General features: G+C 64.9%; 12 protein-coding genes across 12 annotated transcripts; 7 read left to right on the top strand and 5 right to left on the bottom strand.

The window, feature by feature from the left end:
* Positions 1–352: 352 nt before the first annotated feature.
* Positions 353–3588, top strand: FA10DRAFT_301097 (SKI-domain-containing protein). Its single transcript, XM_025524933.1, has one exon. It carries the CDS (start codon positions 409–411, stop codon positions 3493–3495), a length of 3087 nt encoding a protein of 1028 aa, XP_025376992.1. The 5' UTR covers positions 353–408; the 3' UTR covers positions 3496–3588.
* Positions 3540–4259, bottom strand: FA10DRAFT_301096 (hypothetical protein). Its single transcript, XM_025524932.1, has 2 exons — positions 3865–4259; positions 3540–3783 (listed from the first exon to the last, which is right to left on the bottom strand). The coding sequence occupies exons 1-2, from the start codon at positions 4168–4170 to the stop codon at positions 3583–3585; spliced, it is 507 nt and encodes a 168-aa protein (XP_025376991.1). The 5' UTR covers positions 4171–4259; the 3' UTR covers positions 3540–3582.
* Positions 4260–4386: 127 nt separating this feature from the next.
* On the top strand, positions 4387–5852 carry FA10DRAFT_240214 (Nep1-domain-containing protein). The gene is made up of 2 exons (XM_025519203.1): positions 4387–5689; positions 5747–5852. The coding sequence occupies exons 1-2, from the start codon at positions 4403–4405 to the stop codon at positions 5783–5785; spliced, it is 1326 nt and encodes a 441-aa protein (XP_025376990.1). The 5' UTR covers positions 4387–4402; the 3' UTR covers positions 5786–5852.
* FA10DRAFT_285509 (hypothetical protein) lies at positions 5798–6075 on the bottom strand (the record flags this gene model as incomplete). Its single annotated transcript, XM_025524002.1, has 2 exons — positions 5798–5878; positions 5935–6075. 2 exons carry the CDS (start codon positions 6073–6075, stop codon positions 5798–5800), a joined length of 222 nt encoding a protein of 73 aa, XP_025376989.1.
* A 220-nt stretch (positions 6076–6295) lies between these two features.
* FA10DRAFT_266349 (ferredoxin) lies at positions 6296–7239 on the top strand. Its single transcript, XM_025521455.1, has 2 exons — positions 6296–6813; positions 6874–7239. Exons 1-2 carry the CDS (start codon positions 6369–6371, stop codon positions 7113–7115), a joined length of 687 nt encoding a protein of 228 aa, XP_025376988.1. The 5' UTR covers positions 6296–6368; the 3' UTR covers positions 7116–7239.
* Positions 7240–7422: 183 nt separating this feature from the next.
* FA10DRAFT_266348 (protoheme IX farnesyltransferase) lies at positions 7423–8848 on the top strand. Its single transcript, XM_025521454.1, has one exon. It carries the CDS (start codon positions 7452–7454, stop codon positions 8763–8765), a length of 1314 nt encoding a protein of 437 aa, XP_025376987.1. The 5' UTR covers positions 7423–7451; the 3' UTR covers positions 8766–8848.
* FA10DRAFT_97386 (DHS-like NAD/FAD-binding domain-containing protein) lies at positions 8848–10406 on the bottom strand. Its single transcript, XM_025525833.1, has 2 exons — positions 9901–10406; positions 8848–9838 (listed from the first exon to the last, which is right to left on the bottom strand). Exons 1-2 carry the CDS (start codon positions 10208–10210, stop codon positions 8931–8933), a joined length of 1218 nt encoding a protein of 405 aa, XP_025376986.1. The 5' UTR covers positions 10211–10406; the 3' UTR covers positions 8848–8930.
* FA10DRAFT_266347 (hypothetical protein) lies at positions 10246–11897 on the top strand. The gene is made up of 5 exons (XM_025521453.1): positions 10246–10273; positions 10331–10828; positions 10896–11187; positions 11254–11534; positions 11599–11897. Exons 2-5 carry the CDS (start codon positions 10457–10459, stop codon positions 11848–11850), a joined length of 1197 nt encoding a protein of 398 aa, XP_025376985.1. The 5' UTR covers positions 10246–10273; positions 10331–10456; the 3' UTR covers positions 11851–11897.
* FA10DRAFT_97449 (hypothetical protein) lies at positions 11624–15080 on the bottom strand. The gene has a single exon (XM_025525834.1). It carries the CDS (start codon positions 14628–14630, stop codon positions 11937–11939), a length of 2694 nt encoding a protein of 897 aa, XP_025376984.1. The 5' UTR covers positions 14631–15080; the 3' UTR covers positions 11624–11936.
* On the top strand, positions 15081–16965 carry FA10DRAFT_97450 (galactose mutarotase-like protein). The gene is made up of 2 exons (XM_025525835.1): positions 15081–15810; positions 15875–16965. Exons 1-2 carry the CDS (start codon positions 15531–15533, stop codon positions 16888–16890), a joined length of 1296 nt encoding a protein of 431 aa, XP_025376983.1. The 5' UTR covers positions 15081–15530; the 3' UTR covers positions 16891–16965.
* FA10DRAFT_279107 (hypothetical protein) lies at positions 16802–19875 on the bottom strand. The gene is made up of 4 exons (XM_025523517.1): positions 18865–19875; positions 18024–18489; positions 17391–17951; positions 16802–17352 (listed from the first exon to the last, which is right to left on the bottom strand). Exons 1-4 carry the CDS (start codon positions 19416–19418, stop codon positions 17068–17070), a joined length of 1866 nt encoding a protein of 621 aa, XP_025376982.1. The 5' UTR covers positions 19419–19875; the 3' UTR covers positions 16802–17067.
* On the top strand, positions 19669–20278 carry FA10DRAFT_97455 (hypothetical protein). The gene is made up of 2 exons (XM_025525836.1): positions 19669–20026; positions 20085–20278. The coding sequence occupies exons 1-2, from the start codon at positions 19886–19888 to the stop codon at positions 20226–20228; spliced, it is 285 nt and encodes a 94-aa protein (XP_025376981.1). The 5' UTR covers positions 19669–19885; the 3' UTR covers positions 20229–20278.
* Positions 20279–21115: the final 837 nt, after the last annotated feature.

Raw genomic sequence — 21115 nt, 5'->3', positions numbered from 1 at the left:
GCGTCGAAGTACCGTAGAGAGTCGTTCAAAAATAATCATACTCTCTTCCTACGATTAAAATGGCTTCTCAAAAAGAGGGCCGAAGACGAGGCCGCTCAGAAGATCGCTCAAGACCGGGCCGAAGCAGAGGCAGTTCGGGAGGAGGAGCCACCTCGGGACAGGGCGGCTGATGCAGAGCCCGCCCAAAAGAGCGGACGTGCGACGACGGGGATGCTTCGGCCACGCGTGAATCCTGCACGTGCACCCTCGCCTTAATATGGCGTCTAATCGCAGGCGCGAGAGCAGGAGAGCGAATAACCCTCTATATTATTAGTTCAGAATTCGTAGAGAAAAGAATCCATTCACAGAGAGACACGCTGAGAGACACAGAGGGAGAGACACAGAGAGAGAGAGAGCGCAAACGAGAGGATGAGCGCACCCCCGCGGCTGCTTCGCTATGACGGGCGGGCGACGCTCGTCATCATTGGGATGCGCGGCGTGGGCAAGACGACGCTCGGCATCATTGCCTCGTCGGCCCTCGAGCGGCGCTTCATCGACGCCGACGCTGCGTTCGAGGCCATGGAGCAGACGACGGTGTCGCGCTACGTCGACCAGCACGGCTGGCCGGCCTTTCGGTCGCGCGAGACGATGGTGCTGGCGAGTCTGCTGTCGCGCCACCCGCAGGATGCCGTGATTGCGTGTGGCGGTGGCCTCGTCGAGTCGGTCGAGTCGCGCCGGCTGCTCATCAATGCGCGGCGGACGATGCCCGTGGTGCTGGTGCTGCGCGAGAAGCACGAGGTGACGCGCTACCTCGTCGCCCAGACGAGCCGGCCCGACTACGAGGAGGGCCTGCTGGATGTGATGCGCCGTCGGGAGCCGCTGTTCCGCGAGTGCGCCTCGCACGTCTTTGTCAGCCTCACGGCCGCGTCGTCGTCGTCGTCGTCGCCGCATCCGCTGGCGCTCAAGCACGTCGAGCGCTCCTTTCTTCGCCTCATCCGCTCCATCCTCATTGGCGGCGACGAGGCAATCATCCCTGGCGGCGGCTCGTCTCGCTCGTCGAGTCCCCAGATGCGACCGGCAGCCAGCCTCTCGCACCTGCTCGGCGCCCACGGACCAGGACCCGGGCCATCGCCCGGCCCGCCGGACCGGCGCTCGCCGAGCGTCGCCAGCGCGACCGGTGCCACCGTCGGCGGCGACGGCAGCAGCCGCTTTGCCGTGTTTCCCCGGCGGGCCGACCCCACGTCGCGGTCGAGCCTGCTGACACGGCGGACCACCTTTCTCAGCCTGACGTTTGCCGACATTGGCCAGGTGAATCCTGCGCTGCTGCGGCGCATCGTCGAGGGCGTCGATGCAATCGAGCTGCGTGTCGACATGCTCGAGTGTCTCCGACCTGCCTCGCGGCTGGCCCGCATGCGCCGCCGCAGCCAGCATCACCACGCCGACCGCGGGAGGAGCAGCACTGACGACGAAGACGACGAGCTGGCGCAGGACGAGAGCGAAGGCGTCAAAGAGGATAGCAGAGACAAGGAGGCCCCGCAGGTGGACCTCACCGACGTGGCCATCCAGGTCGAGACGCTGCGCCGGCTCGCGCCCGAGCTCCCCCTCATGTTCACCTGCCGGTCCGACCGCGAGGGGGGTTACTTCTACGACGACCGGTGCCTCGCCCAGCGCGACACGACGTCGGCCCACTCCCAGGCCCTCTACTTTCGCCTGGCCGACCTGGCACTGGCGATGCAAGTCGAGCTGCTCGATGTCGAGCTCGGCTGGGATCCCGTGCTGACGCGCCGGCTCATCGATGCCCGCGGCCGCACCGCCATCGTGGCCAGCTACCACGACTTGAACGGGGACCTGCGCTGGGACAGCGTCGTGCCTGCCCAGCTGTACGACCGCGCGCGCAGCTTTGGCCAGATCCACCTCGTCGAGATCATCGGCACCGCGTCGCGCAGGCACATTGAGCAGAATGCCTACCTGGCCAGCTTCCTCGCCCGCGTCCTCTCCACTGCTGCCGTCGATGCCACGCGATCGCTGCCGCCACTCACGGCGCTCAACATGGGCGCCGCCGGCCGCAGCTCGCGTCTTTCTAACGACGTCCTCGGCTTCGTCTCCCACCCGGCTCTGCCCTCCAAGGCTGGGCCCGGCCAGATGTCGCTGCGCGAGACCGTCGAGATGCTGGCGAGCCTGGGCGCCCTCGAGCCGCGCCTCTTCCGCCTCGTCGGTCGTCCTTCCTCCTCTTCTTCTGTTCGACGCCCGGCAGCAGCAGCACTGGCCATCGAGCGCGCATTTGCCGAGTTTGGCCTTCCATACACACTCGCCCTAGCCCAGCGCATTGATGAGCATGACGGCGACGACGGAGACGGCCTCTTTCTCAGTGGCTGGCACACGGCCTCGATGCAGCGCGCGCTCTTGGGCCAGATGACTGCTGCGATGACTGCTGCGATGAGTGCGGCGACTGCGACGACAACGGCGGCGGCCCAGGCCGTGTGTGCCGTCGACGTCACTGCACGCGCCGACGCGGCCGCGCGGCTGCTGGGCACGCGCGCTGCCAAGGCGGTGCCCAACGCGCTCGGCGACTGCTGCCTCGGCGACGCCGTGGGCGACCACACGCTGCCGCACGCCCTCGAGCGCCTCGCCGAGCGCTTCTCGAGCCCCATCAATGCGCCCGGCCCCAGCCGCAGCGCCCTCGTCGTCGTCCTGGGCCACGACGGCGACGGCGCGCGCGAGATTGCGTCACGTGCCGCCCTCTACGCCGTCGCCCGCCTCGGCTTTGGCGCCTGCTACTTCCATCGCATGGCTCACGTCTCGACTCAGTTGAACGAGGGACAGGCGCCCGACGACAGCTGCTGCGCATGGGCCCACGAGGTGCTCGACGTAGCCAGAGAGGAGCGCGGCCAAGCGCGACCAAGCGCCGGCTGCCACGTCGTCGAGCTGCGCAACGCCTACGAGCTGGCGCGCTTCTCGACGTCGCGGCGCAAGAGCCATTTTGAGCCACGGCAGCAGCAGCAGCAGCAGTCGCAGCAGCAGTTGCCCGAAGATGGGGGCAGCGGCACGGTGAGCCCGTACGAGGCCTTCAAGAAGCCCCACGTCGTCCTCCTCGTCGGTGGCACCGACGCCGCGCAGCGCGCCGCACTGCAGTCGCTGTCTGCCACTGCCACCACTGGCACTGCCGACGACTCGTCGGTGCTGCCACGGGACATCTGGGAGACGCACGTGGGCGGTACTATTCTAAGGATCCCCACCGAGCAGGACGAGGGCGACGAGGGCGACGGATACAATCAGCAGCCATCGGAGGGAGCACGCATGAAGGATGAGGAAGGGGAAGAGGAGGAGGACGATAACGACGAGGGCGCGGCGTGGGAGCACGAGGACCGCGAGGGGACCGTCCTCGAGCGCGCCGGCTGGATCCACGTCTCGCCCCAGCTCCTCGAGCGCGAGCGTGTCCAGCGGGGCGTCGTCGAGCCGTGGACGAGGATGGCGGCGCCGGCCGAGAGCCTCAAGGCGGTGTGGAACGGGCGTTGAGAGAGTTCAGGCTTCTTTTTTCAAATCTCTTGTTGTACTACACTGTATCGCTTTCATTTCCTTCATCTACACCGTTAATTGTACACATCATGCAAACGAGACGCGCTTCCGCGGCCGCCGTGTCCCTGTCTCTTTCTCTGTCTCTGTCGTTGGCTGTGCCCCTCCTTGCTCTCCTGCCCCATCGCCTTTCTCCTGCTGCTGCTGCTGCTGCTGCTTGCGCGCCTCTTTGCGCCTTCGCGACTTGTCCCGCTGCTTGTCCAGGAGTGCCCGTCGGATGCGGTTCTTGGACTGCGACAGTCGTCTCTCTCTCTCGTCAGCTCCAACCTCTCTCTATCAGTGAGATGAGAGAGAGAGAGAGACGCGACTCACCAGGGCCGAGGAGGCGTCGGCACGGGCCTCCTTTTCCTGCTGCCCGCTGCGTCGCTTGGCGCGCCGGTGCTCGTCGCTGGCCTTGGAGCGCTGCAGCCGCGCCGAGTCGCGCGACGCCGTCTCGCCCGCAATGTCGCTCGAGAGCGCCACGAGGTGGGCCACGCCGAGCGACTCGCTAAACACCTTGGGCCGCTTGCCTGCCCCGCCCGTGGGACCCTTTGGCCCGCGCTTTGCTGCTGGTGCTGCTGCCTTCGCTTTGCCTTTGCCCTTGCCCTTGTCGGCCTGGTGCTCCCGTGTGAGTGCCATCGCAGCCCGTCGCTCTGTAAAAGTTGAAACGTAACCCGCCCTGCCGGTAAAATTTAAGAAATTTTTAGACTGAGGCTGAGGCTGAGGCTGAGACGGAGATGAGACTGGCTCGCGTGGAAAATTGGGCTGGTGGAGATGAGATGGGCCTCTTTCATTTTTTTTTTCTTCTCCTTTCATCAGCCGAGCGATCCCATCTCACTTGCGGCTGACTGACCGACAGCTAGACAGCACCATGTCGGACGGAGGGGCGTCGCCGTACGCATCGAGCGCGAGCCTGTCGGACGACGATGTCGCCCTCGACGGCGGGCCGGGGTACGACAGCGAGGGCGACGAGGTGGCCATGAAGGGCTCGACGGTGTCTGCGCCCGCCTCGACGTCCTACCGGCCGATTGCGCCGCTGCCCAGCCACTCGTCGTCGTCGTCGTCGTCCTTGCTGCAGCAGGGCACGCGGCGGCGCGACGAGCGGCGCAACTCCATCGATGGTGCTGGGTCCGCGTCGGCGGCCACCGCTGCCTCCCGGGCCCGGTCTCGCGTGGCGACGGGCGACAGCAACGAGGCCCTCGGCGACGATGATCAGGCCGACGAGCAGCCGGCGCCTTCATCTTCATCAACGATCAAGATCCAAAAGACGGGCCTGAAGCATGCACTCCCGCCCAAGCCATCCACCTCGTACCAGGCACAGGGACAGGGACAGGGACAGGCGCAGGGACAGAGCCAGAGCCAGAGCCAGGCAGCGGTCCCGCCGGCACCGTCATCGACGTCGGGCCCCGCGACGCCCGGACAGAAGCGCGTGCGGACAGACAGCTCGCTCGTGCCCCAGGTGCCCAAAGTGCTCAAGACAGCAACGGACAGGAGCAACACGGCCCACCTCATCGTCGTCCTCGAGCAGGCCTGCCTCGAGTCATACAAGATTTCATCCGGCGGCGGCGGCGGCGGCGGGGGAGGGGGAGGGGGCTCGTCGCGAAAGGGTAAAGACGCGAACCAGGACAAGTACGCGCTGCTCAACTGCGACGACCACCAGCGCGTGCTCGCAAAGATGGGCCGCGACATTGCCGAGGCACGGCCCGACATCACGCACCAGTGCCTCCTCACGCTCCTTGACTCGCCCCTCAACAAGGCCGGCCTGCTCCAGGTCTACATCCACACCGCCAAGGGCGTCCTCATCGAGGTGAACCCGCACGTGCGGATCCCGCGCACCTTCAAGCGCTTTTCTGGTCTCATGGTCCAGCTCCTGCACAAGCTCTCGATCCGGAGCGTCAAGGGCAGCGAGAAGCTGCTCCGGGTGATCCGCAACCCAGTCACCGACCACTTTCCGCCCAACACGCACAAGGTGACGCTGTCCTTTGATGCACCCGTCCAGCGCCTCTCGAGCTACCTGCCAAAGGTGCCCAAGGACCACACCCTCGCCGTCTTTGTCGGCGCCATGGCCCACGGCCAGGACAGCTTCGCCGACGGCATCGTCGACGAGAAGATCAGCATCTCCGAGTACAGCCTCAGCGCGAGCGTGGCCTGTGGCAAGGTGCGTTTCCTTCTCTGTCAGGGCCTACTTCTATGGCTGACTTTTTCTATTCTCCAGTTCTGTTGTGCACTCGAAGACTTCTGGGGCGTCGTCTAATGTGATGTAACTCTACACCTTGAAGCTGTCCTCGGGCGGCACGTCTGCCTTTGGGTGCTTGGACTCCATGTGGGTCTTGAGCGTGTTGTAGTGCTGTGTGTGTTCTCGTCAGCTGCAAGTAGAAGCTACCATGCGTAAGTCACACCCACGGGGCTGGGCGCCTTGCACTGGGGGCAGATGAACTTGAGGGCCTTTTCGCGGTCCTTGAGCTGCGACTTGCCGCCCTTTGCCGCCTCCTGCTTGGCCGCATTCTTGGCCTGTGCCTGCGCCTTTGCCGCGCCGCGCACCATCCTTGCTGCGTCTCGCGGGTGCTGGCGCCAGAGAAGGGGTAGGAATAAAAAGAGAACGAGGAGACGTGCGCAAAGTGAAAGCTGCGTTGTGTGTCGCGCGAGAAAAAAAAAAAAAAAAGAAATAAAGCCACGTTATGTAATCAGAAGGACGCCGTTCGCTGCGAGAAAACCGGCCGCGCCTTCGCAAATTTCCCAAGTCGGATCTGCCAGAAACTGGGAAGACGGGACCTGGACTGGGACCTCGAATTCGTTTGCGCGTGCGCAAGAGCATCGATTGGACAAGCGGCGACAGGATGGCGATGGCGAGCAGTGCCTTTGCGAACACGGCCCGGGCGTCGAGGGGGGCAGGCCTGGCGATGGGCATGCAGTGTGCGCGGACGAGGGCAGGCGCAGCCGCTGCGCCACAGCCGATAGCGCCGAGAAGAGTGGCAGCGCCTTCAGGATTCGCAGGGTTCGCCGGGCAAGCAGGCCCAGCCGGTCCATCGTGGTGGCGAGGGCCGTCGTCGAGTAGCAGGGCTTCGTCATCGCGGCAGCAGCAGCAGCAGCAGCCACGGCAGCAGCAGAGATTCTTCCATGCGAGCGCCCCAGCCCAGCACGGAGGCATCCACCGGCCCGAGCCGGGCACGGGCATCAAGGTCACCTTCCGCGACTCCAAGGGCGACGACCTCAAGACCGTTGAGGCAAACGAGGGCGACGACCTGCTGAGCGTTGCGCACGAGTACGACGTCGATCTCGAGGGTGAGTCAGTGGTGTTGTTGGAGCCTGACAAAGAGGAAAGCTAAGTGGAACGAACAACAGGCGCTTGCGAAGGCTCGATTGCCTGCTCGACGTGCCACGTCATCCTCGAGCCAGACGTCTACGACTCGCTCGAGGAGCCGGGCGACGACGAAAACGACATGCTCGACCTCGCCTTTGGCCTCACCGACACCTCCCGGCTCGGCTGCCAGGTCAAGATTGCAAAGGAGCAGGACGGCATGGTCGTGCAGCTGCCCTCGGCCACGCGCAACATGCGTGTCGACGGCTCCAAGCCCAGCCACTAGAGAGGCGAGGCGGACATATCACCACTCCTGCGATGCACTGCAATGCATACATTGTTTGTTCTGCGTCCTCTTCCTTTCTTGCAGCCAGAGCATTGAGAAAAAGCAGGCACTGGAGAAGAAAGCGATTGTTCTGAACCTGATGCAAGACCAGGCTGACCCGCAGATAAGCATGTCATTGCGGCCATTGAGAAGAGAGAAGAGAGCCGGAGGATGAGGCTGACATCGACAGATGGAGGCCGGCAGTCACGTGACGCGTCGACCGCTTTCTTCCCAACTCAAATCGCACCTTCATCTCCCTCTCACTTTAAGCAAGCTCTCGCCCGCTCCTGCTACGCCATGGCCCAGCTCGTCTCTGCGCGGCTGCTCGTGGGCGGCGCAGGCCCTGCCTTTCGATCATGCCTCTGCTCTGCGGCGAAACCGGCGCCGACGCTGCTCCTGCGGACACCAGCAGCGACGAGGAGGAGGAGCGGGAGGATGATGGTGACGATTACGACGATGGCCGCGGGCTCGAGGACCGACTTCTTTGCGCCCTCGTACAGCTCGGCGAGGCGGGATTTGTCCATGTACGCACCTGCATCCGACGACCCTGCTGTCACGACGACGCTGGCACCACCGGCATCCGGCAGCGAGTCGACTGCGCCCAGCGCTGCCGCCGTCGCTGCTGCCGCCTCGTACCGGCCCGTGCCCCCGCTGGCGTCGTCGGCGCTCATCAAGGTGTACCGGCAGCTGTCTAAAGCACAACTCACCTTTCTCGTCACACTCACGAGCATGGCCGGCTACTCGCTCTGCCCGCTCGCGCTGTCGCAGTCGTCGTCGGTCACGACGCTCCTCGCCCTCACGGCGGGCACGGCGCTGTGCTCGGCGAGTGCCAACTCGATCAACCAGCTCGTCGAGGCGCCCTACGATGCACAGATGGCGCGCACACGCAACCGGCCGCTGCCTGCACGGCTACTCTCACCCCTGCATGCAGCCTCGTTTGCCCTCGCCACGGGCCTCTCGGGCGTCGGCATCCTCGCTGCCCTCACCAATGGCCCCACGGCGCTCCTCGGCCTCGCCAACATCGGTCTGTATGCGTTTGTCTACACGCCCATGAAGCGCCTCTCGATTGCCAACACCTGGCTCGGCGCCGTCGTGGGTGCGCTGCCGCCGCTGATGGGCTGGACGGCCGCCACGGGCGGCGAGCACCTCCTCGACGTGCCCCCGCTCGCCCTCGCCTTTCTCGTCTACGCCTGGCAGTTTCCCCACTTCAACTCGCTCTCCCAGTCGCTCTCGGCCGAGTACGCGCGCGGCGGCTACCGCATGATGAGCGTCACCAACCCGTCGCTGAACCGCCGCACGGCGCTGCGGTATGCGTGGGCGATGGTGCCCGTCTGCAGCGTCGTGCTGCCGTTTATGACGCCCGTCGTCCACTGGTCCTATGCCCTGCTCAGCCTCGCGCCCAACGCAGCCATGGTCTGGGCGTCGCACCGCTTCTGGCGCGGCAAGACGGACAGGGACGCGCGCGCCTGCTTCTTTGCCAGCCTCGTCCACCTGCCCGCCGTGCTGCTGCTCGCCATGGCCTGCAAGACCGACGTCGTCCAGGGCCTCCTCTCGCTCGTCGGAGGCCAGCCAGACGAGCCAGAGGACAAGGCGGGGCAGATGGAGGCGTAATGTAGACGGCCAGATGATGATGAAGCAGAAGATGAAACCATGTGTAATAATAGTCGTACTGTTACATTCTAGCAAGCAAACGCAGTCTCTCTAATCCTGACTCTGACTCAAGCTGAGACTATGATTCAGATCAGACTCTGACTCTGACTCAAGCTCAGACCCCAGCTAGCTCGACACCACGCCCTTCTGCCGCTCGCTTGGCCGCACCGTGACGCCGCTCTCGACGAGGCGGGCGAGCACGGGGTCGCGGTGGTGCCGGCCGGCGAGGAGCTGCCGCGCGACGGCATTGAGCACCTCGCTCGACCCGGCATCGAGACGGTCCTCGACGAGGGCGTCGGCGCGCGTGGGGCCCTTGTTGAGAATGACGACGGCCTTGCCCTGCTCCTTGGCCGCCTTGACGAGCCGAAAGGCGCTGTAGGTGGCCAGGCTCGTGCCCACGCACAGCAGGCTCGACGCCTCGCCCACAAGCTCGGCCGCGCGCTCCTTGAGCACACCCGGCACGCTCTCGCCAAAGAAGACGACGGCGGGCTTGACGACGCCGCCGCAGCTGGGGCACGCCGGGTAGTGGAACGAGCTGTAGTCGGTGTCGCCGCCGAGCTGGACGTCGCCGTCGGGATTCGTCTGTGGCGACGCGTCACGTGCGACGAGGTCCTCGGCAAACGCCGTCCAGGCCGGGTTCATCTCGGCGAGGACGTGCTGGAAGATGGGCCGCGAGGCGCGGAAGCCGCAGCCGTGCGGGTAGGCCGCCTGGCCCGTGGGCGTGTTGCGCTCCTGCGGGGCCGCGCGGCGGTCCTTTGGGTGGGCGAGCGACGTGAGCCGGTCGTAGAGCGCCTGGTCGACGGGAGAATCACCACCAGCACCAGCACCCTTGGTACTCGACGACTCGCCCGCCTGGACGCAGACGACGTGCTGGAGCGTGCCGTGGAGCTCGACGATGGACGCGGCTGCGAGGCTGGCCGAGGGCGTGGCCAGGTGGTGCAGCCCGTCGACGTTCTGGGTGATGTAGTCGCCGAGGAAGCCGAGGCGCTGGAGCGCCGCCAGCGAGTAGTGCGTTGGGTTTGGCTGTGCATGCACTGTGGTTCTCTCTCCTTTCAGCTTGACAAAACTGACGGTGACGGTTAAGCAACCAACTCACGGACAGGCGGGTAGCCGAGGAAGCTCCTGCTCCAGTAACGCTGCCGCGCCGCGTGGCCCTTGTCGGAGCGCTCGACAAACTCGTGGAAAAAGATCGGGCGGTAGGTCTTGTGCACCGTGTAGTGGCCGTCGGCGCCGCGGTAAGGTGCGATGCCGCTGTCGACGCTGGCGCCAGCGCCCGTCAGCACGAGCGTCTTGCCCCGGCCCTTGGTCAGCAGGCCGGCGATGAGCGAGACGGCATGGTCGACGGACGAGTTCGAAGGCCCGAGCGCGGAGAGATGGTCCGGGATCGAGGGAATGGAGATGCGCATCGATCGTCGCTGATGCCCTCCGCTGCTGCCGGCCTTGTTCTCTCGCTGCGGATCCTGTTCTTCGTGAGTGACCGTCTATCTCACAGTGGAGGCGACGACCCCCCTCGCTGACCAAGAAAGGCGAGCGCGCGCGCGCATTTCTTCGCGCACGGGACTCGGGAGTGCAAACCGGATTCTCCCCCCGTCGCCAGGAAATTTAAGACTCGATTAGACCCAACACAACGCATCTGCAAACAGGCTGCAACAATGGCGGGAGGCGAGGAGCAGGACGGCAAGATCAGGGTGCTCACCGTGGGCTTTGGTGCGCTCGGCGCCCTCTACTCCTTTCTCCTCGAGCGCGGCGGCCAGGCTAGCGTCACGGCGCTCGCGCGCTCAAACTACGACACCGTCGTCGAGCACGGCATCACCATCGACTCGAAGAAGTACGGCGTGCACACCGCCTGGCGGCCCTCGAAAGTCGTGCGCTCCGAGGCCGAGGCGAGGGAGGCAGGGCCCTACGACTATGTCCTGTCGACGTACAAGATCGTGCCCGAGGTGCGGCCAACGAGCGACGTGCTGAAGCCCATGCTCGCGCCGCCCGCCAGCGGCACCCGGGGACCCGTGCTCGTCTTTGTCGAGGTGGGTGTCTCGATCTCCAAAAGGTGGTCTGGACAGATGCTGACTAGTATTTGGGTGGCCGAACCAGAACGGCATCGGGATCGAGGACGAGCCGCACGACACGCTCTGCGTCCGCGAGCGGCTGGCCGCGACGGTGGTGAGCTGCTGCGCCTGGATCGGGGCCAACCTCGTCGACGGGGGCACGCGCGTCGAGCACGGCCCCGTCGAGACGCTTGAGATGGGCCTCTTTCCCCGCGCTTCTCCAGGGCCCGACGACGACTGGCGCAGGCAGGCGCTCGACCGGTTCGCGCGCGCATACAACGCGGGCGAGGGCGTGGCCAACGTCGTCGAGGACGTGCAGCCGGCACGGTGGAAGAAGCGTGGGTGTGCTAACGACGACGATGATGGTGAAAACGCAAAGTGTTCGCTGACGGAATGACACGCAGTCCTCTGGAACACGGCCTGGGGCGGCCTCTCGACGCTGTCGCGCCAGCCCGTGTCGGTGATTGTGTCCGACGACAACTGGGCATACACGTTTCCCGTGGTGCGCAAGATCATGCTCGAGGTCCTCTTTGTCGCGCGCGCCTGTGGCCTAGGCGAGGACCGCGTGCCGAGCAGCGTCGTGGACCAGGTCTTTGGCTTCACGGCCGACAGCAGCCCCGTGCGGCTGCGCCAGGGCGCCAAGTCGACGACGACGCTCACCGACTCGTTCAAGCCCTCGCTCCTGGTGAGTGTGGCCGCGAGTGTGCTTGTCTTTCCAACAACAGCGGCTGACCAGTGTCTGTCCCAAGCTCGACCTCGAGGCTGGCCGGCCGATGGAGCTCGAGGCGATTGTGCACAACGTCGTGCAGCGCGCGCGCTGGCACAACGTCGAGACGCCCCGACTGGACCTCATGCTCGCCGCGCTGCGCCCTGCCCAGATGCAGTCTGTCGCACGCGAGATCGAGCGTCGCGGAGGGGCTGCGACGCCGGCCGCGGCGCCCTCCTCTTCTCAGCACCAGGACCCGTCGCTGCTGCCGTCGGGCATGCCAGTGGAGTTCTAAGACAGACACGCAGGGGGAAATAAAAGAAAGAAAGATGAAAGTGGCAGTAGCATTTACTCTGGTATGATGTGATGATGTGTGATCGATCAGGCAAGCAGGAAGTCTAGGCAAGTGGGCCCGCAGCCGCGCCAGAGGAGGGGCAGGCAGCCGCTGCCGTCGACGAGCTGTCCTTGTTGTTGTTGTTGCTGCTGTACCTGCTGCTGCTGTGCCTGCTGCTGTTGTGCCTGCTGCTGGCCCTGCTGCTGGCCCTGCTGAGGCTGCTGCCGCGGCGGCGGCGGCTGGGGCCCAACGAAGGCTGTCCGCACGGCCGGGCTGGCGACGCGGAAGCCGCCGACGTGGCTGACCCACTCGAGCCGCCGGGCGCCTTCGCTGCAGAAGACGGGGCCCTGGGTGCGTGGCCAGTCGCGGAGGTCGTCGTCGTGCCCATTCATGGCCGCTGTTGTTGCTGTTGTGCTCGCTGTTCTAGCTGCTCCTGCTGCTGCTCCCCGTCGCCGGGCTGGGCCCTGCACGTGGCGCGGGCAGGGGCAGCGGCTGAACCAGGGATTGCGCACGGCGTCGTCGCCCTCGTCGAGCTGCTCCTCGACGTCCCTGGCCACGCCGCCGCGCTCCTCCGTGTCGGCCTCTGCCCACGACGACGACGAGGGCGACGACGGGGAAGAGGAAGACGACGAGGAGGACCAGCCGCCGTCGGTGCTCTTTGAGGCATTGGCATTGGCAGAAGAGACGACGCTCCTCGAGATCCAGCTGGCCCGCTTCCTGCGCGCGGCACGGCCCGCCGCTGAGCTTGAATGCGCGCCCGTGGCGGCAGCGTTGGCGGCCCCGGTGACTGCGCGGCGGGACCAGGTGCCCGTGGCGCTGCGGCGCGCGGCCTCGAGGCGGAGGAGCAGGTCCGGGTGCAGGCCTCCCGTCTTGAGCGAGAGGAGGCTGCCGGCCTCGTAGGCCTCGAGCAGCGGGCGTGCGTCGTCGGTGGCATGGCCGTCGCCATGGCCATTCATCTCGCCCTCGTCGTCGCCGCCGCCGCCGCCAACGCCACCGCCCGTGGGTAGCGGCTCGAGGAGGCGGCGGAGGCAGACCTCGACGAGCGAGGGCAGGCGCGGGGGGTCGGCATGCGCGGCGAGGTGGCGCGCAATGCCGCGCTGACTTGTCGCCGTCGCTGCCTGCGTCTGGATGAGCGCGAAGCTGGTGGTGCGACCGCCACGTGACCAAAAGTTGGAAGTGGGAGAAGAAGACGCGGCGGCGGCGGCGCCCAGGGGCAGGCGCACCGTGAGACGGGCACCCGGCGGCGGCTGCGCAAACGGGTTGGGGAAAAAGAGGAGCTCGTCGAGGGCGAGGCGCTGCATCTCGGCCGGCAGCCAGCGCAGCTTGTTGCTCGAGATGTTGAGCTCGCGCAGGGCCGACAGCTCGCCGATGGCCGCTGGCAGCTCGGTGAGGTTGTTCTGGCGGACAGAGAGCACGCGCAGGTTGGCGCCGAGGTCGAAGAGCGCGCTCGGCAGCGCACGCAGCGCATTGTTGTACAGGTACAGCTCCAGGGCCGACGTCTTGTCGCGGCGCCGCTGCTGCTGCTGCGAAGACGACGGCTGCGACGGGGACTGCGACGACGGCGGCTGCTGCGACGACGACGGCGGCGGCGGCGGAAACGGACTCGTGGACGACGAGGGCACGCGCGCAAACGACGAGGTGCGCGAGAGCGGCGGCAGCACGACAAACTTGGCCAGGTCGCCAATGAGGGGGTCGATGCGCTGCAGCGCCTTGCCCTCGAGGTTGATGCGCCCGTCGGTCTTTTCAAACACGTGGTTCACCACCTCGTCCCAGTCGACGGCGCGCGGCGGTGCGAGCTGCTCCCACGGCTGCGGGACGGCCTCGTCGCCCTCGCTGCTTTCGAAGCCGCCATCGTCGACACCGCCACCCCGCATCACGGTGTGGCGCGCACGCGTCAGCTTCTTGGGACTCGTCCCCACCGGCCGCTCCTTTTTCTTCGGCCGAGACGACGAGGCGCGGGGAGACGACGTCGACGCGGCCGCCTGCTGGCTGCCCGAGCCGGCACCGGCGCTGAACGGATCGGTGTTCGACGACTGGGTGCGGCTGAACGTGCGCGCGCGTGCCTTGGCCCGTGGCTCCTGAAACGCCTCGCCCAGGCCGGCAGCGAGGCCCTGCGACGACGACGCGGCCGCGGCGGCCCGCTGGGCCTGGTGCTGCTGCAGGTGGTTCCACAGCGTGGGCAGCTCCGACACGTCCTCATCCTGGCCGAGGCCGAGGCCAATGACAAACGGGATCGGCTGGTGGTTGTGCTGGTGCTGCTGGTTCTCCAAGGGCCGTGCGGCGGTGGCGGCAGCTGCATCGTCGGATGAGTAGGGGGCATCGTCGGACGAATCGACAAAGTGGCTCGCCAGCGCATCGTCGCGCCTGCGGTCGACGTCGATGCGCGAGGCGAGATGCGACGCCGAGGCCGAGGCTCCAGCTGCTAGGGGGCCAAAGTGGCGCGCCAGGTGCTTGCTCCGGAGCTCCTCTTTGCTGAACGACGGATGCGACTGGAGCGATGCCTTTGCACTTCCACTAAACGGATCCGAGTTGCTCGACAGCGTGGGCGAGAGGAGGCGCGACGACGACGACGACGTGCTGCGCCGCGCGAGCGACGAGGGCGACTGCGACTGCGAGAGCGAGAGCGAGAGAGGCGGCAGCGGCGTGGGCGACGACGACGGATCGTCCGACGTGTCCAGCGGCGCCAGTGGCGGCGGCGACGACGACGACGCCACGTCGACCTGCCTGCGCTCCCGGTACATTGTCCTGCGAGGGCCCCTTTCTCTTCTCTCTCTCTCGTCGAGGCCTGTCTCTATCCTCGAGGCCTATCTCTGAATGGCGCGCGTCTGCTTTCTTGGATTTGGACATTTTGGATGCTGGAGACGGTGCTCCGCCTGCACGCGCGCGCACCCACGCGACGCGGGCCACTTTTTAGACTGCCACTAGCAAGGACGAGCTCACGGTGAATCTCATCTCTCTCGCTCAGTGGCATGACGATGCTGGCGGCTGCATTTCCACGGGGCAGCAATTCGTCACTGCGAGCTGGAGGAGACAAAAGGAGTGCACTCTGGTGAGACCAAATGAGTCCATTCTCCCAGCAGCCGTCGCCCGGCCGGGTTTCTCGCGAGCCGAGCCGCCGCGTGACAGATCGCGCCTAAGCTGCCAGATGTGCTAGCTAGGTCGGAACTGAATCAGAGCGCTGAGCACGCAGACGAGCAGGGCAGACTGCAAGCATATAGGAAGAGTAGTGACTGCTGCCACTCTTTGATCGGCGTCGTGCATCTGTCGGGGCTGATGAGCATCGCAGAGTGTCACTGGTACCGGCCCCTCGGCGACGTCGGACTGGACGTCGCCGAGAATCCAACTTCTCACACCCACCGGATGAGTGCCGATCAACAGTGCACAAGAAGCTCAAGTGACATACGGAGAGGGGCGCCGACGAGGGCCATTCTGTCCGGAGCAGGCGCCGGCGATCTTGCCAGACGGCGTCGTCGCACGCGCCTGGTCGACGTGGGGGGTGGGGGGACGTGCAGTGCAGTGCAGTGCCGTGCCAACCTATCCCCCACGCTCCCGGGAATCTTTAAAGGGTCTTTTCTTCGCTGGCTGCCCTTTGCTGCCTCCTTTACAACGACAACAAGAAGTGACCCAGCTCGCCCGCAACAATGCCGCTCATCGACCCGTTCAAGCCAGTGGTGCTCACCCACCCCGGCTGCTCGCTCACCATCGAGGTGCTCCCGCTCGGCCTCAACGTGCACCGCATCGTGCTGCAGGACCCCACGACGCACAAGGAGCGCGACATCATTGCCGGCCCAGAGAACCCCAGAGACCACCACACGTACGGCAGAAAGTTCTTTGGGCCCATCGTGGGCCGGTATGCGAACCGGCTGCCGAAAGGCCGCAGCCCCTTTCCCGGCGGCGGCCACATTGACCTGCAAGAGTGGCGTGAGTGCTCCACCGTCACGCCTGAATGAGGCCCATACACTGACGTCAGCACATCTGTACACAGGCGCCGGCGACGGTCTCTGCCTGCACGGCGGTCCCGAGAACGAGGGCGATGCGCTGGCGTCCGTCGAGGCTGGCTCGGTGCCTCCACAGGCGGGGCCGTTTGACCGCTGCGTGTGGTCGCCCGTCTCGTCGCCGCTGCTGTTCGAGCCTACCCCGGCATCGCCCTCGTCGGCCACCTTTGCCATCGTTTCAATTGCCGATATCAATGGCTACCCAGGCACGCTCCGGGTCGAGGCCCGCCTCGAGGTCCTCGCCGCGGCGACGGGCAAGAGCAACAGCGCCACCGTGCCTGCGGGCGACGGCCTCGGCGCGCTCCGAATGGAGTACCGTGCGCGCATCATCGACGCCTGCGAGGCCACGCCGCTCAACATGACGCACCACTGGGGCTTCACCCTCGATGCGCCAGCGCCCATCGACGCACACACGCTGCGCCTCATCGCGCCACCTGGCCGCCAGGTGAAGCTGCTTGAGATAGACGACAAGCTCCTGCCGACGGGCAAGCTGGCTGCCATTGCGCCCGGCAGCACCCACGACTTTGCGTCGACGGCCACGACGGGCGGCGCAGGAGCGCCCCTGGGCCGCACCATCGGCAGTGAGCCCTACGACCACTTTTACGTCTGGGGCCTCGCCGCCCAGGGAGAGCAGGGGCAGGCAGACGAGGAGGACGACGACGCGACGAGGTGCATCCTGGCCTGCCCGCGCACCCGCCTCGCCCTCGCCTTTCGCACCAACCAGGCCGGCTGCCAGTTCTTCAGCACCAACAAGCAGCCCGCACCGCCGGCAGACCCGGCCAAGGCCGGCGGCGTGCGCAAGACCCTGCACGGCGGCGCAGAGGCAGGCGAGGGAAACGGGCCAAGGTGTGCGGCGATGCTCGAGTTCGGCATGCCCCACGGCACCTTTCTGCACCAGGCCCTCATCGACGAGACCGGTGGCCGGGACACGGTGCTGCGACAGGGAGAGACGTACAGCAACTGGGTCGAGGTGGGCGTGTATGCGACTCCACAGACGTCGGCGTGAATGAATGCACGTGGCAGTCTCATCTCAGTCGACGATGCTCCCGTCATGCTGCTCCCATTCCATCTCACCTCACTTCAATCCAATTTGGTCCAGTCCAATCCAATCTAAAATCTTACTCAGTCCCATACTGTCCAATAGAAAGACTGTTTTCACGATTTGTGCCTCTGCCTCTGAAGATCAAGCCCGCCGGCGCCTGCGCATGAAGCGCGTTGCCCACCAGTAGCCGCTGCTGGCCACGACGGCCATGAGAGCCGCGAGCCCCCCAAACCAGTGCAGCCCCTCGGCGCCCTGGCCGGGCACGACCACATTCATGCCCCAGAGGCCCGTGATGACATTGAGCGGCAGCAGCACCGTGCTGAGCACCGTGAGCTTGGAGATGGCCTCGTTGGACTCCTGGCTCGCACGTGCCATCTGCGTGTTCATCGCCGCCAGGCAGTTGCTCTCGACGTGCGCCAGCGTCTCCTGTGTGTGTGTTGTGTGATTCAGCTGGCGGGTCTCACCCAAGGGGAAGGAAGAAAGATAGGCACCTCCATGTGGGCAATGTCCTGTGCGGCAGTCACGAGGTGGTCCTCGATGTCGGACAGGTGCAGGGCCACCTCCGAGGCGTGGGCGCTGTCCTGCGCCTGGGCGGACCGGGCGCCGTGCCGCTTGGCGAGGGCCTTGACGACGTCGGCCTTTTGGCCCAGCAGCCGGCGCGCACGCACCACGTCGCGCCGTGCGCCGCCCATGTCGCGCAGCAGCGGCGCCTCGATGGCCGCCGCTTCGGCCGACGAGAGCGAGTGGGCATCGCTGTCCAGCGTCTCGATCCTCGTCTGGATCGGGCCCAGGGCGGGGACAAAGGCGTCGGTGACGTCGTCGATCAGCGCATAGGCGAACCACTGCGGCGAGACTGCCTTTTTAATGCGCTCCAGCCGGCGCTCCACGCCGACCGGCCCACGCGCAGGCGAGGCGTGGAGCGAGACGATGCCGCGCGCAAAGACGAGCAGGTACATGTTGGCGGCCACGAGGTATGTGGCGCTGCTCGGGTTTGGGTCAAAGGCGCGGTAGGAGATGAACGAGTACTGTGGGGGGGATCAGCAGGCCTCTCCAGCGGCTGCATGCTGCCTTTCGCAGATGCCCTTGCGATCACTCACGTTGTCGAAGATGTCGAGCTTCTCGCGCGTCTCGCCGGCGAGGATGTCCTCGGTGGTGAGCGGGTGCACCGAAAGTGCGGCGCCCAGCGCCTTTGTCTCGGTCTCTGTTGGCTGTCTGATGCTGAGCCACCACGCAGGCGACGACTGGTCTGCAAGGAGCTGGTCCAGCGGCCGCCCGCTCGTCAGGGCCTGCAGGCTTCCCGCACGCGTAAAGGCGCGCTGTCCCATCGAGTAGAGAGCGACCCTCGCGTCGTCGCCCACGCCCGCCGCTCCCGCTGCGGCTCCGGCCGTTTGCAGAGCACGTCTCGGTGCTCCACCGACGCGCAGGAGTCGCGTACTCAGCGGCGGTGGCGAGCGCCAGCCTCTCGGTGAGGCCTGGCCTCGGCAGAGAAGCCGGAGGGACGTCGACATGGCTTGGGTCGATTGATGGGTGGAGGAGACCTGCACGCGCAGCCACTTAGAATCACTTGCATTGGCCTCAAATTAGAGCTTCTCACTCCACCCCCGCGACAGAGTTCCGAGCCTGCTCGCTCATCGCCAATATGACGGGAAGGGGGGAGGTGCCGACGCTTTCGCTTCTGAGTCATGCTTGGTTCTAGCTCAACCTAGAGCCATACAGACCAGATCTGGCTCAATAATTGAGAGAATTGATCAGTCACACACGAGCTCAGGTGATCAGCCAAACCAAAAAAAAGACAGAATCGCCATTGGATTTCATTCAAGGACGTGGCAGTAGCCGAAAGCTGCGGGCGAGTAGGCTGAAGACGCAGATCATAAGGAAACCTACTGGGTATGGCCAGCCTACTGGGTATGGCCAGCCTACTGGGTATGGCCAGCCTACTGGGTATGGCCCATGCTGGCCTGCCGTCGCGCGCGGTCCTTGTCGTTTGCGATCTTGGCGTTGCGGTGCTCATCAATCTTGGCCTTGACGTTGTCGTACGACTTGGTGACCGACGATGTGTGGTTCTTCTTGATGTCCATCTCCTCCTTTGCCTTTTGCAGCGCGGCTGCCGCCTTTTCCTGGGCCTCTTTCGCACGGATCAGGGCTTTGCTCGCCTTGTGCTCCTCCTTGACTGCTTTCTGGTGTCGCTTGATGGACTGGGCCTCGGCCTTTTGCGCCTTGCGCATCGCCTTTTCCTCGGACGCGGCCGACTTGAGCGCGCTGGACAGTTCCTTGTCGTCGTTCTTGCCCTCCCGCTCCAGCAGCTTCGTGTACGTCTTGGCCTCCTTGCCGCTGATGGGAGCCGAAGGCGCGTGAGGCTCGTTGGTGCCGACGCCACCGCCATTGTCACCGCCAACGCCGCCATTCAAGTGGCTGCCAACGCCCGCGTCTCCGCTGCCTGCTTGTGGTACCGGTTGGGCCACCGCGGTTGCCTCTGTCATGTTGTTGCTCATCGTGTCTTGAGTAGATGGTGCTGTGTGGAGTAGAGAGTCAAGCTGTGCTGCTAAGTTGACCTTTTCATGAGTCTGGGGCCACGCCAAGCCCGCGGACAGAATCCAGCAGACAGCACACGACGTGAGGTTCGTCGGAGATTATACCTGTATGATCCGCACACTGGTATTGTCAAGCATGCGACTCGACGTCGTGCCCCGCTGCGAAAAAGCGGCGAAGGGAACAAACAATTCTCGCAAAGTCCGCATGACCTCATCAGCAGTACACGTTCGTCAATGAACTTTGTCATGTGGAGCTCCAGCCGGGCCCGCTGGATCCAGTGCTCTGTCCCGAAGCAGGCTCCTTCGACGATATATTGGGAGCCCCTTCCTCCTTCCACTGAGAACCAGGACTCGCGCTGTGCACAGCTATGAGACGAGGGCAATGACACTCGTCACCCGCCGAGGCCCTTTTGCCCGACACCACCACTATGGCCCCACTCCGGCGATGCCTTTTTGTCCTTATTGTCGCACGCACAAATAAACCCGCCCGTGCGAGATATCCGGACGCTAGTGAGATCGGAAGACGGAGCTTTCTCACAAAGCTCACGTCTTCAACTGTGCAAAGAGAGGTAAGTGGGCAATTCGTCTCTTTGGTGCGCTGAAGATTAGGTCACATCAACGTGAAAGGCACCAGCAAGGCGTAGAGATAGAACTCTGCCAGAGGAGATCAGAGGGGTAACCAATGCTCGGCAGACAAGTGCCTGGCCAGTGATTGCCCTAAAGAAGCTGTATGCCACCTTTCTCCAAGCCAAAGTCTTTTGGAACGCATAGAAAGGAGCAGCACAAAACTAATGACATCAACAAGCAATGCTGTTCAAGCGAAGACCAACTCGCACATAGTCCGACCTCAGTATTTGTACTGGAGTGTACTATCCCTTGCCTGCCGCGAATGCGGAAGCGGCTGGCAGCGCTCTGCGGTGCTCGTGGCTCGTGGGTCGATTGATCTCAGACACGCAGAGAGCAGGCCTTTCGAAACATGGTGGTCTCACCACTGCAGCTCAATGGCGAAAGTATGGGCGATGACAAGGCATTGGGGGGAAGAAACCTCATTGTGAGAGACAAGTGCCTGGCAGTCGGGCGTGTGTTTGTGCAGGCCACCGTGCGACACAATCGGGTCTCCCCCATGTGGTTTCTGGCGCTCTCCCCTGCCCCGGTCGCACTTCTAACGTCTGAAGCGGGAGGTGCAAATTACTGTTCTGTCCATCTCTTTTTTTTTTGTCCTAGACACAGAGGAAAGCCTTCAGAGGCGATGGGCATGTTAGCACTTCTGCCCTTCAAACCAAGCAATAGCAGAATGCACAGGCCACCGCAAAGGTGTTCGAGCAAGTCCGCTGGGCACGAAAGCGAAGTGACGCGCCCAGATTCATTTTTTTCTTAGCACGGGCCTTGTCTGCTTTGCTTTGGACCCTGTCGCCCGACACATGCCGCCGGCATGAGCGCCGACGGGTATCGAAAGAACTGTAATCATCACCTCAGCAACGGCAGTAAGTGGAGGAGAGACACGAAACGTGAAAGGGGCGTTACGATCGCGAAAGAGGTGCGAGGTGAGCGGAAAAACCTCGCCATCTTCCAGCATCAGTTCGCGTCGCGCCGAAGCGCTGGTCGGCATCGTCTCCATTTCGATTGCGATAGGGTTCGTCATGGCGCAGCCAATCGGA

Source organism: Acaromyces ingoldii (assembly GCF_003144295.1).
Source record: "Acaromyces ingoldii strain MCA 4198 unplaced genomic scaffold FA10scaffold_3, whole genome shotgun sequence".
NCBI lineage: Eukaryota > Fungi > Basidiomycota > Exobasidiomycetes > Exobasidiales > Cryptobasidiaceae > Acaromyces > Acaromyces ingoldii.
The sequence above is the reverse complement of the archived record's forward strand: the minus strand, read 5'-3'. Positions and strand labels throughout refer to the sequence as shown.

Coding starts and splice junctions, on each gene's coding strand:
- FA10DRAFT_97455 (XM_025525836.1), top strand. CDS start 19,886: ATGGCCCCACTCCGGCGATGCCTTTTTGTCCTTATTGTCGCACGCACA. Junction 20,027..20,084: donor CTTCAACTGTGCAAAGAGAG/GTAAGTGGGCAA, acceptor TCAACGTGAAAG/GCACCAGCAAGGCGTAGAGA.
- FA10DRAFT_97449 (XM_025525834.1), bottom strand. CDS start 14,630: ATGTACCGGGAGCGCAGGCAGGTCGACGTGGCGTCGTCGTCGTCGCCG.
- FA10DRAFT_301096 (XM_025524932.1), bottom strand. CDS start 4,170: ATGGCACTCACACGGGAGCACCAGGCCGACAAGGGCAAGGGCAAAGGC. Junction 3,784..3,864: donor CCGACGCCTCCTCGGCCCTG/GTGAGTCGCGTC, acceptor CGACTGTCGCAG/TCCAAGAACCGCATCCGACG.
- FA10DRAFT_279107 (XM_025523517.1), bottom strand. CDS start 19,418: ATGAGCAACAACATGACAGAGGCAACCGCGGTGGCCCAACCGGTACCA. Junction 18,490..18,864: donor GCCAGCATGGGCCATACCCA/GTAGGCTGGCCA, acceptor GGCCAATGCAAG/TGATTCTAAGTGGCTGCGCG. Junction 17,952..18,023: donor AGCTCGACATCTTCGACAAC/GTGAGTGATCGC, acceptor TCCCCCCCACAG/TACTCGTTCATCTCCTACCG.
- FA10DRAFT_97386 (XM_025525833.1), bottom strand. CDS start 10,210: ATGCGCATCTCCATTCCCTCGATCCCGGACCATCTCTCCGCGCTCGGG. Junction 9,839..9,900: donor CCTCGGCTACCCGCCTGTCC/GTGAGTTGGTTG, acceptor AGAGAACCACAG/TGCATGCACAGCCAAACCCA.
- FA10DRAFT_266347 (XM_025521453.1), top strand. CDS start 10,457: ATGGCGGGAGGCGAGGAGCAGGACGGCAAGATCAGGGTGCTCACCGTG. Junction 10,829..10,895: donor CCGTGCTCGTCTTTGTCGAG/GTGGGTGTCTCG, acceptor TGGCCGAACCAG/AACGGCATCGGGATCGAGGA. Junction 11,188..11,253: donor GCCGGCACGGTGGAAGAAGC/GTGGGTGTGCTA, acceptor AATGACACGCAG/TCCTCTGGAACACGGCCTGG.
- FA10DRAFT_301097 (XM_025524933.1), top strand. CDS start 409: ATGAGCGCACCCCCGCGGCTGCTTCGCTATGACGGGCGGGCGACGCTC.
- FA10DRAFT_97450 (XM_025525835.1), top strand. CDS start 15,531: ATGCCGCTCATCGACCCGTTCAAGCCAGTGGTGCTCACCCACCCCGGC. Junction 15,811..15,874: donor CATTGACCTGCAAGAGTGGC/GTGAGTGCTCCA, acceptor ATCTGTACACAG/GCGCCGGCGACGGTCTCTGC.
- FA10DRAFT_266349 (XM_025521455.1), top strand. CDS start 6,369: ATGGCGATGGCGAGCAGTGCCTTTGCGAACACGGCCCGGGCGTCGAGG. Junction 6,814..6,873: donor GTACGACGTCGATCTCGAGG/GTGAGTCAGTGG, acceptor AACGAACAACAG/GCGCTTGCGAAGGCTCGATT.
- FA10DRAFT_266348 (XM_025521454.1), top strand. CDS start 7,452: ATGGCCCAGCTCGTCTCTGCGCGGCTGCTCGTGGGCGGCGCAGGCCCT.
- FA10DRAFT_240214 (XM_025519203.1), top strand. CDS start 4,403: ATGTCGGACGGAGGGGCGTCGCCGTACGCATCGAGCGCGAGCCTGTCG. Junction 5,690..5,746: donor CGAGCGTGGCCTGTGGCAAG/GTGCGTTTCCTT, acceptor TCTATTCTCCAG/TTCTGTTGTGCACTCGAAGA.